We start from the raw sequence: 19,460 nt of genomic DNA, 5'->3' as shown, positions 1-19,460 counted from the left end.
TTGTTTTTCAGAAACCTTTAAACAATTGCGTTCATTCCGCTTATTTTTGTAATTGAATGTATTTGGCAATACTGACAATTATCAATTTAGGTTTAATTCATAGTTATAGATCAAATCTTAATCCGTAATTGTTCGACGCAAATCACATAATAGCAAAAGCTAAAATTAGAATTGTTCATTAACTAAGCTTTCCAATTTAATGATATGCACCTAGGAATTTACCTCGAAAATTCAAAGATACAAATCTCACACGAGTATAATATTTGAATAAGATCATTTTAAGTAATCTGAACATGTTACATGGTGATTATTGTAGTTAATTATTTCAACAAATACAATATTAATATTAATAAATAAATAAACAATGCATATACTTAAATCTTTCTTTTTCTCGTAAGATTTCCAACATCGATGATAGATTTCTCACATGTACTAATCCATTAACAATATTCTAATCTACAACTTGTTCAACTTTTATTAATTTTGTTCATCTTGAAACTCCCAACCTACCCCTAGTTATTTCTAGATTGTTGCACCACCAAAAGTATATTAATATAATGTAAATGACCCATTTTTATTAGATCCTAAATGAAACTTTATAGGGATGTAAGATTACATTTTTTTCTTTTAATTCAACTTCCACTTTCTTTTTTCTTTTTCTGGTCAGAAAAAATTGACTAATTGCTTAAGGGTTAGTGTTACACTATTATACCTACATAAATAATTATAACTTCTTGGCACCATACCCAATTCAACTTCATTTAATTTTAAGCCGCAACCTATGAATTAGATAAGACAACTAAATAACATTGTTATTCATTGAGAAAGGTGTACTGTATGTCAACAAAGTAAATACTAGAACGTATGATAGCATAAAGTATAAATCAACATATAAGTTCAAATTAACTTTACTTTTTCCTTTGTTATGTTGTATACGTATTAAGTTATAGTATATAACATAAGATTTTTTTTCTTACTAACTACCAAAGTTGACGCAATAGAAAAGAAATTTAGTTTTAGAAGCAATAATTATTGGTGGTAATAAAGGTAAATTATAATTAGTTATTTTAAACTTTCAAATAATTTCATTTTCATTACTTCTCTTTGTGTATATAGTCTTCTTCACTTCTAATTTTTTCGTGTCATTTCTAATCTAAAGTACAAAATTTAAGGATTTATTGGATGTGTATGACTAAATTCAAACATATTTAGGTAGTATCGAAAACATAAAGTGGATAAAAGTTCAAAAATTTTGAAAATGTATAAACCAATCAAACCTAATTCCAAAACTAAAATTAATGGTTAAAAAGAAAAAGTTTGAAACATAGAAACAAATTGAAAACGAAATCAAATTTTGAAAATTAAGGGAACAAAAATGATCAAAAGTATATACTTCAAAACTTAATAAACCCAGTCATATCTATAATTTCCTCAAGTAAATATTATCCATGCAACTTTTTTTAGTTCAACTATCATTCTACTTGAATTTAATATTTAGCACGTTGAACTAAAGTCGCAATTTAATTTTAAGTGAAAGTATTTCTAACCAACTTGACTTCGTGTCAACAATTAAATCATACTCGTATATTTCATAAACTTAGATTAATCGGTGACATGTGCCTTAAAAAAGAAATCCAAACTTACTAGGGTAGTTTTAAACAACTCTTTCATTCTAATGAAATTAGCCCCTTGATCATTAAATTCAATGTATAAGTTAAAATAAAAGACTAAGAAAAAGTGCAAAAATCCAATAGAGATAACATTCTTCTGCACAATTCACATGCACACTTGAAATTATCCTCAGCCACAAAATTGAAATTTCTGTCTGCCAAATTGAGAAAAATAACCAATGCCATTCACTCACTTCAAAGCCCTAAACTTCAATTCTAAGCCACAAACATCACATGGGGCAAACCCAAAATATCTCTTTCATAAATATACACTATAACCACATTGGCTCTTTAGGAAAAGAGTTATGGCGGAGCTCAAATTTGTGAAGTTATTGGCTCTTGTAGTCTTGTTGAACATCATAGCTTTGGCTTGTGTTTCATCTGCCAAACCGAGTTGCCCTCCGAAGGTTCGACCATCACCTGCTACCACTCCAACAACACAGGCGAAGTGCCCGAAAGATACACTGAAGTTTGGGGTTTGTGGGAGCTGGCTTGGGCTGATATCCGAGCAGATAGGAACAAAACCGAGCAAGAAATGTTGTAGTTTGTTGACGGGATTAGCCGATCTCGAAGCTGCATTGTGCTTGTGCACTGCGTTGAAAGCGAATGTGTTGGGTGTTGTTAGTCTCGATGTGCCTATTGCTCTTAGTTTGGTTGTGAATTCATGTGGAAAAAGTATTCCACAAGGTTTTGTCTGTCCTTAAATTAGAGAAAGTTCATGTTGTTTGTGTCTCATGTTGTTTGTTGTTTGATTGTACTCTTTGATTAAGTAAAAGTCATTAGCGTTTTATATATATATATATATTTTACTTTTGTTTTTGTGTGTGGTAATTTGTTTTTGACAATATATGGAGTGGAAAATTGAACCTCTAAATTTTGGTTCAAAATTTCTTTTAAGTTTCTTTATCTCATTCATTTTTTCATATAATTTTCCTCAAGATTCAAACACAAATGCATATACATGGAAAAAGCCAAGGATAGAAAATCTCAAAAAACCCTAGCTTTAAGTGAAGCCAGAGTTCTTCGATAAGACAAATTAAAAGGTTGGTAATTTGTTATAAAAATTGATAGATGCACTTCTTTGGACATTCCCTAATTAATAATGCTATTTAATTACAAACTTAATTGTTACAAAATACACTACGATTATTATTAAGAGAATTTTAATTTGATGCATCGGCTTGTATATTAAACGTATTTAAGCAAATTAATTAGCTCACTCATTATAAATTTGTCCTTTTTTGTGGCTAATATTTTACTTCTAAATTTAGGTTTTCATTCTTTAAGTTGATATCTTTACGATAACTTCCATTCTTGGTATTATAACTAAATATTGTCTATTGCTTTTTTTCTTCAACATTGAACACTTAAGTTTTGTTTTGCCAAATTTTAATTAATTTATTAGGTTTTAAACCAATTTGAACGATTTCTTTTTATGTACAAAACGTTATCACTTTGTTTAAGATTTCAGTTTCTTTTAAGTTTTGAACTAATTGGAGTGGTTTAATTAATTTCTTCATATGGTTCATACGTTTTTGCTAAGATTTCATTTCTCTTAAGTTTTTGGGGACTGATTATTGATCAATTTGTTTATGTATGATACAAGAATTGTTTAGCTAATATTAAGTTTAAGCACACTAATTAATTAATTTTGTGCAAGCTTTTTGCTGTCCCTTAGTCATTAATATGTAATGATGAATTCATTTTGGAGTTATATTCATAAAACAAAATAAAAAGTAAGAAAATGTTACAAAAGAGATTTCTTTTGTATGAAGAGCTAATTAATTAGAACATCCTTGCTGAATTACTAGCATTAAGAATAATGTATAGGTCTCCAACGAACAAAAGTGTTGGATAGGTAGTTTCGATTTTTTTCATTTAATTTGGTTCTAGTAAGTCTCTGAGTATATTAAATCTCCCAACTATTATAATTTGAATCTTGTGTGTTTAGTGAATATGTCATTAAACTTTCATTCGGTATGATCTGATATTAGTTTGAGATTTTTTCAACCGTTTTTTAAAATTACCTAATAGATAAAAAATTGAATTTTTAACTTTGTGAGAACCTAAACTTTCCATTTTTTATAGCTAAACTTATAGATCTACAATGTTAAATATATTAGTCATAAATGAAGTTCATAATTATAGATCGTATATTTTTAAAGTTCATAACCAATAAAATACAAACTTTGAATATAATTTAAAACTGATGAATTACACTTTTGAAAGTTAAAGAAACATCTATAAGATCACATCTATTCATTTAGTAATTATTTTGGTGTTTTTATTTCGTCGTCTTTGATAGTTTAATTTATAAACACTACTTTCTTTGGCTAATTTCCTTGTTTTGTCAATTAGGAAAGGTGAAAAATGTAGCCATGCTAAAAACAAAAATAAGAAAACAAATATAATTTTTTAAAAACCAAATAATTAATCAAAACACCTAAAACTAAATTTGAAATTTAACCTAGAATCATCATCGATATCATAAGACTTTCAAGTATATGAATAAAGAAGTCTAGGGATATAAATGTAGTTCTTCAAAATTATATAGGTTTAAATTATTACACAGTTTTGTTAATTAAGAGATATATAGAAGGTCAAAAGAAGAAAATTGATCTTCATAAGTGATGAGGTAGATATTATTCTATGCAATATATATATATATATATATATATATATATATATATATATATATATATATATAGCTAACTTTAATTAATATGTATACTTAGTTGTGAGAAGGAGGATGAGTTCTTGCATGTTCATAATCTGAACTAAAAACACCATCGTTTCCTATCACTTTCTTGTGATCATCATTATCATCATCGTGAGGCACTTTCCATGAAACTTTCTCAAACTCTCTAGTTAGTCTTTTAATTAATTGCTTCCTTCTCCTTTTATATTTTTGTCTTTTGGATCTAAAACTTTCTTCCTCTTCAGCTGGCTTTGGAGATGATAACTTCATGCATTCTATTGCTGCTTCCTCCCGTGAAATAACCATCTTCCCTATTTTGCACTGGGAAAAGATGAAAAACAAAACCAAAATTAACATCAAAAACCAATTTTAACTGATCAGTTCGAACAGATTTGTCGCTGTTCTATGTCAAGGCTCTCGCCTTTGCTCAATCTTACCAAGTTGATGATCGATAATACTGAATAATATAGGCTCTATTAATTGGTAACCATTTTTTTCTTTTAGTTTTTGAAAATTTAACCATATTTTCTCTCTCTTTCTTAGAATGATTTGCACCTTCTCTTAATCAACGAGTTGAGTTCCTACCCAAATTTCAAAACCAAAAATTACTTTGTAAAAACAATTTTTTAGTTTTGATCCAAATTTTGGGTGATTTTTTAAAACATAAGTGAAAACACAAGAAATTTAAACACATGACGAATGTTTAACAAACTTGGCTTACTTTTAAGAAACTATAGACAAAAAATCAAAATGTCTACCAAAGAAGATCATACTAATTTGATTTGTGAGCTCAAAACCCCATCTAACATGGATATGCATCGTAGTACATACAATAGCTAGCTAGAGATAATAATATTGGGTGTGTTTATTTAGTTTAGATACCAACCTTAATGGGAGCTGCTTGAAGTTGATTCTGAAACTTGTTATGATCTAATTGAAGACATTGGGAATGGCATGGATGATGAAAGGAAATGCATATAAGAAAAAGAAGAAGAAAATAGAAAGAGATCATTGACATATTACTATGAGATGGATGTGTGGAGAGAAGAAGAGATGGAAAGAGAAAATATAGAGATCTCTTTTGAAAGAATGCATTGAAATTACTTAGAAGAAGAATTTTGTGTGTTGTAGATCTGATGAGGGAGGGGATTATTAGTGGAATCAAGGTAAGCATAAATATTTTTCTTGATTTGTGTTTGGAGTTAGGGTTGGATTATTATGTGTGAGAAATTGTGCCTCTCCCTTGTTGAGTGTTCCCCTTTTTCACTGTTTTCCATTGGAAAAGTAACCCTTTTTTCCTTTTTGTTTATTATTTAAATATAATGAAAAGTCGTATATATTATTTATTTAAACTTTTTTTTAATTTTGGTGGCAAAAAGTAAAGACATATTTCCCTTTAAACTAGGTTAAATTTTCTTTCACAATCAACCCATGCATCGTCCTTAGTGTAGACATCCCCCCATGTCTCCTCTTCTTGTTAGTTTATAAAAATATATATTATTTAGGGTTTAATTTTCCAATAGAGAGAATTTAAGAGTTTGTTTCTTTCAAGTTATTAGTTTCATTTGACGGGGTTTCTTCTTTTTTGTCTCTTTTGATCTTTTCTCGAGTAAAACGAGGGAGAAGATTATATATTGTTTTTTGTATTTATATAAAATTCTTGAGAATTATATATTCTTTTTTTATCTAAAAATAAGTTTTGTGAGTTCGATGCGTAATGTTTAAGTTTATGAGAGGATGCATGAATGAACCGAAATCACGTTTGAATCAGAAATTATGAAGATATAAAAGTATACACCTTTTCTTTTTTGTGGCTTAGCTTAATGGGTATTTATAATAGGTAACAGTTTTAGGAATAATAATTAAGTATATAGCAATATTTTTTTAAAATATCGTAAATATAGCAAAGTTGTCAATAATACACTTCAATCATTGACGGACTCTTAGTCTATCAATGATAAACTAATATTTGACAACATGGTCTATCGGTCATAAACCTATATATCATTGTTAGACTTTGACAAATTTTACTATGTTAATATTTTGAATCTAATTATTCTATTTGCAACTATCCTAATTAGCTTAATCATAAAAACTATAAAGTTAAGTGTATATACAATTGGAGTAATTCTATGTTAAATAATCTTCTATAAGTTTTCATATGAAGCTGATGAACTATGTTGAAAGAACTTTGTTGAGAAAATCTTCTATTAGAAGTACTTCGAGATAAACGAGGATAAATTTGTGAGGTCGTAGGGGATGAGGGTTTGAGTTGTTGCACTCCTAACTTTGGACAATACGAATGAAGGTTGGTGATTGGGGTGTGAGGGTGTCGGGTTATAGGAAAAGATTAGCCCTCTTAAATGATTTTGTTAATTATTTTTGAGATAGAAAAATAGAGCATTATCAAAATTTAATTTTGAGAAGGCAAAACCACGAGGTTTGGAAACGTAAACTCAAAACTTATGAACCAAATTAAGATCATAATCAAGTTGGAGGTAATTCATGAATTACTAAGTTTAGATGTACTAGTGTTGTAATTAATTATAGGTAAGAAGAAATACTCTTATTATGGTTTAAAAAGAAGTGTATAGGTACACGTGTGCACTAACTTGTATTATCTTTTAAAGTATTTTTTTGGGATATATAGTATATAATTATTCCATTCTCATTTCTTATTTGTTTTCTTTTCTCATTCTTTACAAATTACATCCTTTTATAAACACTTTGTTTACAAAATTTTAAAAAAGTTTCCTAAATTTTGGACTATTAAATATTAGAAACCATCAATTTGTTTCTTTTCTAACTTTACATTTCCTTTCTATTGCGGTTTTGGTTCAACTTTTTTTTTCCTTATGTTTGGGTTTACTTTATGTAATATTTATAAATGCTTTGCTCTCCATTTTTCGATTTAAAAAATTTTGTTATTCATCAATTCGACTCAATCTCTAAGCCAACAAGAGGCTCTCCCGATATTCTTGGTAAACCCACTAAATTATTGGCTAGCTTTTCTAGTCTTCTAATTCTTCTGGAGAGTCTTGAGGGTCCAATATTAAAAAAAAAGTATGAAGAAACCTTACCCTCTTTCTAAGATAAATGAGTTTCTCCTTACGTCATATGTTGGTTTTAATTTTAAATCATTTTCTTTCGAATGCAATCGAAGCGTCATGTGTTATCATTGAGCCAATGTAATCAAAGTTATAGGCATTTTGATACCAACACCATATATCTGATATGAACTAAAAGATGTCACCGTACCTTCAATGAAGTAGCAAAATAATCTCATTGAAAAGTTATATATATATATATATATATATACATACTATTGGTGAGAGAAGCTGAAGATCTCCCGTGGTTGAAAGGGAGATGGGATTGAAGATTTTGTTCTCACTCTAGATTTCATTTTCTGCCCCTAGCAATCTTCCATAGGATATCAGGGTGAAGACAGTTTCCCGCATTTTTTTTTAAATCAATCGACTTAAATCACTATACTATGAAAAAAGTTTAATTAATTTGTTAAATTCTTCATTACTAAATTAAATTTTTTATATAGTTTATTACGCTCCATGGGGACAAATTGAATTTAAAGCGAAAAATAACTTTGTTTTTATATGTTCACTGCAAAGATAAATTAGATAATAGCTAAATATGAAATTGTCAACCATGTCATATTTAACAAAATATTTACAAAATATAATAAAATTTCATATTCTATCAATAAATAATAAATACTGATACGCTTCTATTAATAAATTGATAGACAATTATAGAATTCTATCAGTATCTCTCTATTGATGATAGAGACGAAAATTTTACTATATTTTGTAAATATTTAAATTTATTTCACTGTATTTGAAAATATCGTCTTCTTTTTATGTGAATAAAAGGAAAGACTAAGCTACATCCATTGGATGTATGGCAAAATAGATATTCAAATAACTTTTAAAGCTTTTGAGAGAAAAAAAAAAAAAAAAAGATAATACTTATGAAAAATATGGTTAAAGTTCTTTTGAAAAAAAACTGAGATACCTCACAATCTTAAGTAGCGCTACTGCTAGCTCATAGAGTTCAACCCGAGACATGTTGAAGATCTCGACCTTTGCGAGATATATGCCCAATTAGTCATGCGAAAATGTCAATATTTATCTGATGACATTAACCAAATTGAACGGTATTTATACTCAATCCCAAAGTAAATACTCAACCTTCCAGTCCGAATAAAGTTTTTTTTTTTTTCATAAACTTGAATTTCAATTTGATCGTCCATATTCTCGACAAGGTCATCGAAGCTTTAAGGTTACAATTTACGACTTCATTAGATATAATTCAAGGGGATTACAAGTTGAAATGACTTGGGCATTGAAGTTTTTCACACATATATATTGTCTTCGACTGTACAATTTATTTACAGACACGAGACGGCATATTTGGCACAAACAGCAACGAAAATAATCGATGGGTTGTGGATAATAAACAAGTAGAGAGGGAGCAAGAAACTGCATACTATGGTAAACGTCATCCAAATGTGTTTTCTCCACTGTATGTAACATAGAGAAACCCATCCTCATCCTTCCTCTCATCATAGATTGCAGACATCAGTGATCCTGAAGAAATAAAAGTTAATAATTAAATGATTTAATTGTCTCGCTTGACTCTATTGGTGTTTTGCACCGTAATGAGTATAGCTCAACTCACGTAATGTTTGTACTATCAACTTCAAAATCAAATGTTTGATTCAACCATCACATATTGTTAAAATAGAGGGGAAAAACGAGTGAACAGAGAAGAATAGATTTCTGTCGCTCCAAAAAACAATGACAGTAAAGACAGTAAAGATCCATAGGAGGGAGCCTAGACTTTCAAAACTTATTTCCCAAGGGAACCAAATCTCCATTCCTTTTCCATTTTTTAACATCTAAAACAATCACAGTATGAAACTCACTTTACAGGTCTTAGAATATAAGCAATGGATCAAGTATTTTCCATGCGCACTGTTGTCAATCTCTATGTAGGATTGTTGGCCTCTGCTCACTGTTTGACCGTGTTATTCTCTCCCTCAATTCTTTTCTGCTTCTTACATCCTCTACAACAACTAATCGACTATGCACAAACTTTTTAAAAAAATGACGGGAAAAGCACTAAGTTCATAAAATATCTATTAGAACTAACTGAAAATGGTGTTTAACCTGTTGGCGGTAACACATAATCATCATTTTCCTTTCCTCACAGATCTTGACACAAGAAGAGAAAATGGTGTTTAACCTGTTGGCGGTAACACATTGTCCACGAATATGAAAATTGCCTTTTCTGCACTCAATTTTATTCTTTTCCGGATAACATAAACAAATTGGCCAACAGTCAGGTCGGCAGGCACTAGATACCTGCAAAATATTCGTAATCAGGTCATTAAGAAACAGAAACCCTATCTTCTTGAAAATCAAGGACTCTAAGTAGGCCAAGATACAAGTTACAACCAAATCCTGTTGCAATTGCACTACAAGAAAATGTGGAAGATTTAAGAAACTAATGTAAGACTGCTAAAAGAAACTCTTCTTACTTTTTCTTGTCAATGTTGGGAATATCACTTCTCTCTGCCTTCTCCACAATTACCTAATCAACACAAAAGAGAATGATAATAACGAGAAGAAAACATGAACCATGATGACAAAAGAAAGATTTGGAAATCAAAGAATGGATCCATAACAGCATGAGAAAGTGTAGTAGTACTGTTTATATGATGAACATTTTAATAGGCATTGACATATAATAGAAGTTACAAGAAAGAAGTGTTCTCTCATGGTCCCACATCCACAATTCAACATTGACTTTGGGTCTATGCACTCTGCACCACCACATCGATTTTCAGAGGGTTCGAGAGATAGTGGAAAAAGATGGGGCCCTTGCCAATGCTCAACTGAAATGCCTCTCTTTGAGTTTCAAAAACTAGGGACTCTTATACTTATCCTTCAGCTTTTATTCTTTTAGATAGGACCCTTTTTTTTCCTTTTGCCAGGTCTGTTGTTGGTTGCCTTCCATATTGGGTTTTTTTCTTTTTAAGCTTTTCTATAATCTTTCATGTTTCTCAACAAATGGTTGGTTTTATCATAGTAATAATAATAACAATAAAGTAAACAAGAATTTGGAGAAAGGAAAAGAGGACCTGGCATAATTGGATCCCATTTCACTATTTTCTGAGTCAACTCTTTTCTCATATTTGAACAAACACGGTGGACAGGAAAAAAAACCATAATAATTCACTGGGTGAAAGATAGGAATGCAAAGTTTTTAAAGCTGACACCATCAATGAAAATTTCCCGTAACAATGTGTAATTTATAAAGCATCTAAACATGTCTGCTCAACAAGTAAAGACAGGCATAGTTACCAAGAAACAATATCTACTTTACAACCAAAATATATGTATTACAAAGATCTTTTTTCCAAATGCAGACAGATATTAAGTTAATAGTGTTCATAAATGGAATATGCCAAGAATAGATAAAGGAATGAGAATCAACAACCATAAGCCATTAATAGCAATTGTGAAATTATTTAGAATCCCATTTGTCATAATACACATTCACATAACACTCATGCATACAATCATATATACTAAAAGATTAGGCAGTTAAGGTCAACCAACCCCAAATGCAGTACAAAAGATCAAGAAAATCTAAATCGAATACAGAATAACCAACAAAAAAAAGTCATAAATCTTACCGGAATTCTGTCGGGGTATTTTTCTCTAATCCGGGCTGCCTCAGCATGTCTCTTTTCTGCAAAAAAAATGAACAAAAACAATTATGATGTTGATTTGAAAAAGAGATTATAAAAATACAGGATTCCATAGAAAGCTCAAGAATATACCAAAATCATGCTCTTGCTTGAACGAGCTCGTAGACATTAGTCACAAAAAAACTGAGAAAAAAAGTGATTGAACCAACAATCAGTCGTAATCGATGCAACTTTCATCACAAAATCAATAAAAGACGATTCAGCTCAATCAAAGTAAACCCGGTCAGAATCTACCATCCCTATCATAACTGAAACATAAATCATAAATTTTAAGACAATAATCAATACGAAAAACCAATATTTTAGCAATTCAAGCATAGAACATAAATAAAATCAAAGAAAAAGAACACACAATATCTCCAAAAAGTAATCGAACAAGGCAATAATCCACGAATTTAGTCAATAAGCGAATCGCCGGTTGGATAAGAAGAAAAGAAACGTGCAATCAACTGAGATTAAAGATAAATTTGGATCATCGGTAAGAAAATACAAACCTGAGAGTCGCCGACGAGGAAAGAAGAGATCAGGAGTGAACTTTCCGGCGAGGAAACCAAAAAAGAAAGCGAAAAATTGGGAGAAAAGTTAGAGAAAAGATTGGAAATGGGATTTGTAAAAGTATTGAAATTGTCAAAAGATTGTGTGTCGATTTGACAGAGATGAATTGGAAACGTAGAGTGTTTTTATTGGAAATGAGATAAGATGGGATGATGATGATCACGGGATGACTCAGCTAATGTTCAAAGTTTCCACCTTTTTTCTATTCCATTTTCTCTTTTATTATATAATAAAATTTAAATTAAGATATTTATATATTTTGCTATTCATAATTTTGAGCCTTCTTTATTAAGAAATTTAGCATTGTTTATCAACATTATATTTTATTTGATAAATCTATACGTGTTAGAATTATTATTCTTAATAACTATATTGTTTTTTTTTTTTTTCGTTCATCACTTTATCTGTGTAGAGTGAGTTTATCAAATGATATGATATAAAAGTTGCATAATAGACTTTGGATTATTTGTTAAATAATTTGAAAAATGTTCAGATTAACAGTCAAGAGTCCAAATTGAACAATAATATAAATGGTTATTATGATCTAGACATGTTGTTTGTATAAAATAAATAGAGGACAATAATAATGTGTAATTATTTATAAATAAGTTATATCCTATTAGTTGATTGAACAAATCTATACAAATTAAGTAACTTTAACAACTTGAGAATTAATTGGAAGCTTTCCCCATATGAATTAGAATAATTACACCCCGGTTGTTAGAAAGATTGAATCGGTCTTAGATCAAATTCAAGATATAGATGGCCAGCTAAAACAACTCACTTCAAAACATTCAATTGTAAAATATGGACCCCCAAACTTAAAATAATAAGACCAATTTGACCTCAAATAAATTGGCTTTAATTTTTACTCATTTGAAGACCAATTCTTACGGCAATTGTAAATTCGAGAATCTAATGTTAACACATTTATAAATTTGGGAGCTTTAACATTGGTTTTTAATTTGCATTTTGTTGAAAGTTATATTCAGATTGATGGTGTGTTAGAAACAATGTAGCTCCAAAAATAAAACAAAAGGAAAGAAAGGGTGAGTTTGAAGATATAGAGGTGATTGTGTAGTTTGTTCTATTGATCAACCAGCCCTTCACATGCACATCTTCCCACCAATTATTTGTTTCTCTTTTTTTCATCATTTTTTGTTCTTTTTTTTTTTTTTTCTTTCAATATTTAAATGTTTGTTTCAGTTATGTTCATTCTTTTTGAAAATTCCAAGAGGTCACATTTTAATTAGTTAAAATTATATTAAAATATTCTTTAAAACTTTGGAATAGATCTTAGTTATGATAATCAAAAATATATGTGAAGGACAAAACATATATTTAGAAGGGGGAAAAAAACTTAATTATAGAATTTAAAATAAAATATTATTTAAAAATACATTATTAAGAGAACATATAATAAATGGGTCAAACCCTAAATCATGCCTTTGAAATCTCCATTTCCAAACACAAATTTTTCAACTTTTCCACAAACATCATTATCCTTAATCTATTATAATGGAATGTCAATGTGACGATGGTAAATGATTGTTTACGAGTTCTTCGAACTTCTAAATTAAAATGTCAAATTCGAAAAAGTAGCATAAGTACAACATAAATCAAAATTCCATTCTAGAAGTGTAATTTTCTCTAATATTAGTAAATTACAAGTTTGTTTGGCCTTTTATTTTGCAAATAGAACTAATGTTTTTTTAAAAAAAAATTTAAAAAAACATGCATTCAATTTTATCTAAATAGAGAAAGAAAACTAAATTAAAGAATGAAGGTCAACGATACAACAACGACAACGACGATAAGATTAACGATCAGAGAAATGAAGAGGAGAAGTATTCAGCGAGGGAGGATGTTGTGTTAGTTAAAAGGATTAAAAAATATATATAATACAATCTTTAAACTTATTTTTCAAAAGTATGAGATTAAAAGGACCAAATTGAAACTTTACGGGCCAAACACACATATAACATCGACATGGTTGGACAACAAGTGATTTGGAAGAGAGGAAACAGCACTTTAAGTTGCACATCAAACAAACCAAAAGCACAATGGAAAGGAGATAGATGAAACAAGAGAGCAAGCAAGGTGCTAAAACGAATCCATTCAACAAATATTTCTCAAAAAAACAATCCAGAGTCAATCTAGAACGATGATCAACATCAAAAGGTGTCTTTTTGATGCACTAAACATTTTAGGGTTGTTAATTCTGGACAAAACACAGATAATAACAGCAAAATGCATCGAACAAAAGAAGAAAAAAAAAAGGGAATGCCTGAGTTTTCTATGTTTTCTTCACCAAGTAACCAATCAGAACTCCGATGAGACCGACTAGCACCACGAACAATACAGAGAAACCGCCACCCTGCCTTCCGCTTGCTTCTTTCCTCAGAAGTTCCTGCAAGAAAATATAAAAAAAGCATAACTTGAGCAACGAGATCAGAGTAACATTAGCTGATTTTATTTAGCAAGACCAGACACTTGTTGAAAAGTGAGAAAAAACATATACACAAATATAGATTCACTTGCAGACATCAATCAACCGCAAGTTTTATAGTAAGCCAGGAAAACAGATTGGATGGTACAAAAAAAAAAGAAGTAAATATGCACCATAACGAAATATGCACCATAACATATTGCAGAATTACAGATGTGTAACGTGAAGGGGTTGCCAATTTATTAACCCAATGTACTATAAAACTTGAAACCTGATATACATGTGTAAGAGACCACACTTGATGACACAATTTAAACCTGATAAAAATTATTAGTAAACATGAAACACATGTTTGAGACATGTTAAATCCACTTGCTTGTGTTTTGTAATCCTATGCAAAATGATTGTAAATGGTAAGATAGAATCTTAGGTCCTTTTTAAGGTAACATCATAACCAAGCAAAATAAGATGGATTGCCTTTTCCTGGAAAAGTAACTTTCATCGAGAACCCCCAAAAATGCAAAGGGTAACAAGGAAGCAACCCAACAAAACCAAAGGGATTTTAAATATTTCCACCAATTGGAGTCGAGTGAAAAAGAACTTTAATTACAAACGGAAACAAGGAAAATGAAAAGAATGAGCTCCATAGAAAAACTTCAAAACGAGGAGATTTTATGATTCCTTAGGATCCATATAGCTTATATAACTGGTAAACGGGTCAGGCTCAAATGAGTCCAAACTCAAAGATTGGATCCAATGTCAACCAAGCCCATGTAAAGATCATATATATTGGAGATCACCCTTCATTTTTTGCATTCAAAATTCTAGACTTGAGAGAAAACTCCCAAGAAATTGAAGATTGCATATAGCTTTAAAAATTTATGAAGACTTGAAGAATACAACGACAAGAAGACTTCAAGAAATTGATCATCTCTTCGCAAGATTCAATCTTTCCTTCATTTGAGACTAAGTTCACCGACCCTCAAATAAAAAATCTACATTCAAGAGAAAGCATCATAATATTTTCCACATTATTGTGTCAAAATAAAAATAATTGATTATTCTTGATTGATAGATTTTAGTACTTGTAAAAGTTCATTTCCACAAGACCTGTCCGAAAATCTCTAGCAAATCATCATAACCAATGTGTTGATGATAAAATGAACATTTCAATAAAAGTTTTATTCAAAGCCTCAATACAATTCACCCAAATATAACACACTATCCTCCCACATTTTCTTATTTTCACAGAAAATCTTCCTACCAAACAAAAACAATTATAGATATAGATCAAAGCAGAGTATGTAGGATACTCGAAGCTTAGAGGTAAAGAAAATAACATGCAATTCTAAAAAAATTACCAGCTCCTGGCGTAGTTTGTGATTCTTTAGTAGAGCAGCATCTTTCTCCTCGGTCAACTTAGAAACGTTAGACCATGCCTGCATTAATATTTGCATCGTGAAGTATCAAAATTGTCAAACACTACTTTCCAAAATAAATGCTAAGAAAAAGTTTCAACATTCACTTATCCAGAAACACATTGTGCTGCCCCCTTCAGATACATGCTACAGCTCCCAAATGAGTGAAATAACAAATAATATCTCATCAATGAATTCAATGGTACACCCAATGAATTCGTGAAATTTTTTAAATGAAAAAAATGCAAGAATCTTCCAAGACATGCCCAAATCTCCTAAGGAAGCACTAGAGTCTGCTCTTCCAAGACATGGCCAAATCTCCTAAGGAAGTACTAGAGTGCTATTTTAATGGCACATTTTTTCAAGCCAGATACAAATTTTCTTTGTGATGATTTATACAGTTCAAGATTCTGTTAACAAGTCAATTGAAAGTTTCTAAAGTTTCCAAATATATAGCAAAGATCTCCATCATGTTCATATTAAGGTTAATCATGACTGTTAAACTTTAAACTCAACAACAATAACTCTCCTAGCCCGAAATAATCCCAATTGGGGATAAAATATTCAAAGCTTGGCAGAAAAGGGATAGGGCAGTCAACCATATGTTATACCCTGCATTATTTTGTGGGCAAGGAAATCACAGACACATACACAAAATTGGTTAGGACAGTTCCATGTGACGCAGCACATCTAAAAAACACAAAAAGAACCATAAAGTCATAGCTCAATGGCCCCCACCCGCAGCCCCACCCAAACCCCATCACCATGAAAAAAGTAATTTCATATTGTTTAGAAGTTCTCCTCCAAAGATCTCAAACTTGGAAAAAGTCCCAATAATCATAAGACCAAAGAACGGTGATTACACATCTTACTGTTGCTAATTTCCTCTGAACAAGTATATGGATAACAAGTTCCAGAAGTTGAAAAAGATCCCCTTTTTTCATGATGGAAAAGGGGAAAACAGGGAGGGAAGTGCCCAGATAGATTCTCACCGATTCTAGCTCTACCCAAAATTTTGTAGTTCGTAGCTACATAATTTTTTCCTAAATTCTAGTTAAAGTATTTTATTCTCGCATTGAGTCATTTAGGAGAATATCTCGCCGTCCTATCTGTTCTACATCCAACTTGAGTTAATAATCCTTCATAAGTAAATGTAAATCGCATTTCCATGCATTTGCACAGGCTCTTCATTGGCAATTGGCATTAATATAACTTAGCATGGGACACAAAAGACAATAAAAAGAGAACATTTTGAAGAGTGGTTAGAAAAATTCAATTTAAATTTCAAGGTTAACGAAATTTTTTTAATATTGTGCAAAGTAAAAGAACTAAATAAAAAAAAACAGAGAGAGAGAGTTTATTCAAGTGATAAAGCAGATGAAACACTCATAGATGGAAACCTGAAGTTCATATAAGAATCAAGAGAAGAATATTTTACCTGTGATGATTTCTCTTTAGGCTCCTCCAGAGATCTTGAAACCTGAAGTTTAGCAATAAATTTCATTAAAATATGAAAAAGCAACTTCTTGGTCTCCAATCATAGATAAAAAAGAGAGGATAAGAATAAAAATCTAGAAAAGAATCTTGGAAGACATTTACGGCATCAAATAAAGCAAAATTTTGGTTTCCATCATCAACTCCAGTGGTCCTTGGAGGAGATCCTTCTTCAGATCCTTCTGGGACAGGCGACGGAGGATTTGCAAAAATGTAAACAACCCTCATCTTAAATTCATCAACTACCTTACCATCTCCCTTGTTAAACTACAATTCATAGATGCAAAACATAAACAACAATATAACATCGTTATTGGTTAAAAAAAAAAATTACATAACAAAAGGAAGAAGCAGCAAGACATTCCCACCAATTCTGCACTAATGTCCTTTGATGTTGTACCATCTGGTGCTACAACACTTTGAATTAAGAACTTATCCTTGCACTGCATATCAGGAGGCGCCTCCTTAGGAGCTTGCATGGTAACTAAAAAGTCCAATAGCAAATCAAATATGCATCATTCAAAAGTAGGAATGAAAACAAAAGTAAACACATAGGCTCATCTAGTAGATAGGAAACAATGAAGTTAAAAATCAAGGTGTGACTTATAATTTTTACATAAATGGATAAAAACGAATAAACTATTTTCACATATGGCTTTACCTGTAATATTGCTTGCACTACTAGGCAAAATAATTCCAGCATTAGGACGAACGCAGTACTTCTTAGGATTGGTGGTTTTGACCTGTTAAATTAGGATGACTGAACTCAAAAATTGTACGTTGCCGAGTTATAGCCGTCGAGATTAAACCAAACTAACATACCCAGAATGAACAGAAAAAGGGGTACCTTGAAGGCAACATATTTGTCCGTTTTGTTGGTCAATTGCAAGGAACAAGAACTTTGCTTCCTCAATTCAACTATTCCGTCACATGAAAAATATCCACCAAGCAAAGTTTTTACATTTTACAAAAGTGAAAGCAACGAAAACACACATAAATAAGAGGGCATAACAAACATCAGTAAATCAGAATTAGACAAAAATGCAGTCATGATCAAACTTAGAGTAGAGACAGATTACAAATATTAAACAATTGCTTCTAAGAACAACAATTCGTGTTTGCAATTCCTGATTAACAGCAATCCAACCCACTTTGATGAAACTGTTTCTTCTTCAATAAAAAAAAGAAAAAAATTACCCTTCACATCTCAACTAAACATAACTATGGATCATCATAACATTGAAGGAATACTGAATGAAAAGAAAATTAATCGAACACCCATCATCCAAAAATGCTTTTCAACGCCCAAAGAGGTCAAAACATGATGATCACAAACAAAAGAAAGGTAAAAATTCAAGAATAAAGGGAGGAAAGGAATCAAAGACGAAGACCCAGAAAAGAAAAATGTTCCCATCAAAGGATTCATCAATTATACAACTGCAAAAAGTCATAAAAATGAACAATTTCCCATTTTGAGGAGATTTTGGAGAGAAGAAAAGGAGAAAGTTGGGAAGAAACAAAAAGGAGGGAGGGGGGAAAGTGGGAAAGGAGGATATACTCACATGGGAATTTGAGCTCGGAGGGTTGAATATTGATATAATCCCCAGTATTCATTTTTGTCGCCCTTGATCCCAGCAGATTTCAAAATCCACCCAAACACTCGATCAGAATAATGAAAAAATTATCATGGATCTATAAATTCCCAAAAACAAAAAGAGGGACCAGAGAAATTTCGGAAGCAGCAACAGACACAAAACTGATTTTCATGTTATTAATTATCTTTTTGGGGTTTTAAAAAGAGAAAAAAGAATTGAATTTCAACACTGTTTTTTTTTTTTTTTTTTTTTCCTTCATAATTTCGAAATAATGGCGAAATATATATATTTTTTTTAATGATTATCTTTTTCAAAAAATGTATTTTAAATTATTTTAATTACTTCATTTACTTTTTTTTTTTTTTTTCTGAACAGAACAACTTATAATAGAAACCTCACTAAATGATGGTTAGAACTTGAAACTAAAGATATCCCCAATCCTCTCTTGGTTTATTGTACAAGTGACCACAAATTTGGGAGAAAATGAAATATTTTTTTACAACTTAAAATTGAGATCTTTTACCTTTAGATTTGGTCATTATATCGAGTGAAATTGCTAAAATGGAGCCTCATGCACACAGATTAAGACTCTACCTCTTAATCTCTCTGCTCTTCCTCTCTCGCTCTCCTTTGTTTTGTTCAACTCACACATAGATCAGTCTCCTCTCTCTTGCTCTCACTCTCACTGAACGATGCAAAACCCACACAAAAATAAAATAGAGTTATTGAAAACTTGCAAAAAAAAGGGAAAAGGAGAAAGTTGAAGGTGAGAAGATAAGAAGATCGAC

The 19,460-nt window shown here is 30.7% G+C and overlaps 3 protein-coding genes across 4 annotated transcripts; 1 reads left to right on the top strand and 2 right to left on the bottom strand.

The window, feature by feature from the left end:
• The first annotated feature begins 1,893 nt into the window (after positions 1–1,893).
• Positions 1,894–2,567, top strand: LOC103497659 (putative lipid-binding protein At4g00165). Its single transcript, XM_008459910.3, has one exon. It carries the CDS (start codon positions 1,976–1,978, stop codon positions 2,372–2,374), a length of 399 nt encoding a protein of 132 aa, XP_008458132.1. The 5' UTR covers positions 1,894–1,975; the 3' UTR covers positions 2,375–2,567.
• A 6,091-nt stretch (positions 2,568–8,658) lies between these two features.
• Positions 8,659–11,915, bottom strand: LOC103497661 (autophagy-related protein 8f). Of its 2 annotated transcripts, none has more exons than XM_008459912.3 (6): positions 11,656–11,915; positions 11,234–11,284; positions 11,087–11,142; positions 9,926–9,978; positions 9,631–9,749; positions 8,659–8,972 (listed from the first exon to the last, which is right to left on the bottom strand). In XM_008459912.3, exons 2-6 carry the CDS (start codon positions 11,268–11,270, stop codon positions 8,884–8,886), a joined length of 354 nt encoding a protein of 117 aa, XP_008458134.1. In that variant the 5' UTR covers positions 11,271–11,284; positions 11,656–11,915; the 3' UTR covers positions 8,659–8,883. The 2 variants fall into 2 exon arrangements, with proteins under 2 accessions (XP_008458134.1, XP_008458135.1); XM_008459913.3 differs by having other exon boundaries at positions 11,234–11,409; positions 11,656–11,904.
• Positions 11,916–13,817: 1,902 nt separating this feature from the next.
• LOC103497662 (vesicle-associated protein 1-3) lies at positions 13,818–18,979 on the bottom strand. Its single transcript, XM_008459915.3, has 8 exons — positions 18,640–18,979; positions 17,925–17,995; positions 17,739–17,820; positions 17,446–17,561; positions 17,183–17,344; positions 17,022–17,063; positions 15,527–15,604; positions 13,818–14,126 (listed from the first exon to the last, which is right to left on the bottom strand). Exons 1-8 carry the CDS (start codon positions 18,689–18,691, stop codon positions 14,013–14,015), a joined length of 717 nt encoding a protein of 238 aa, XP_008458137.1. The 5' UTR covers positions 18,692–18,979; the 3' UTR covers positions 13,818–14,012.
• Positions 18,980–19,460: the final 481 nt, after the last annotated feature.

The sequence above is a fragment of the Cucumis melo genome, chromosome 11 (assembly GCF_025177605.1).
Source record: "Cucumis melo cultivar AY chromosome 11, USDA_Cmelo_AY_1.0, whole genome shotgun sequence".
Lineage (NCBI taxonomy): Eukaryota > Viridiplantae > Streptophyta > Magnoliopsida > Cucurbitales > Cucurbitaceae > Cucumis > Cucumis melo.
Note: the sequence above shows the minus strand (reverse complement) of the source record. Positions and strands in the feature narration are given on the sequence as shown.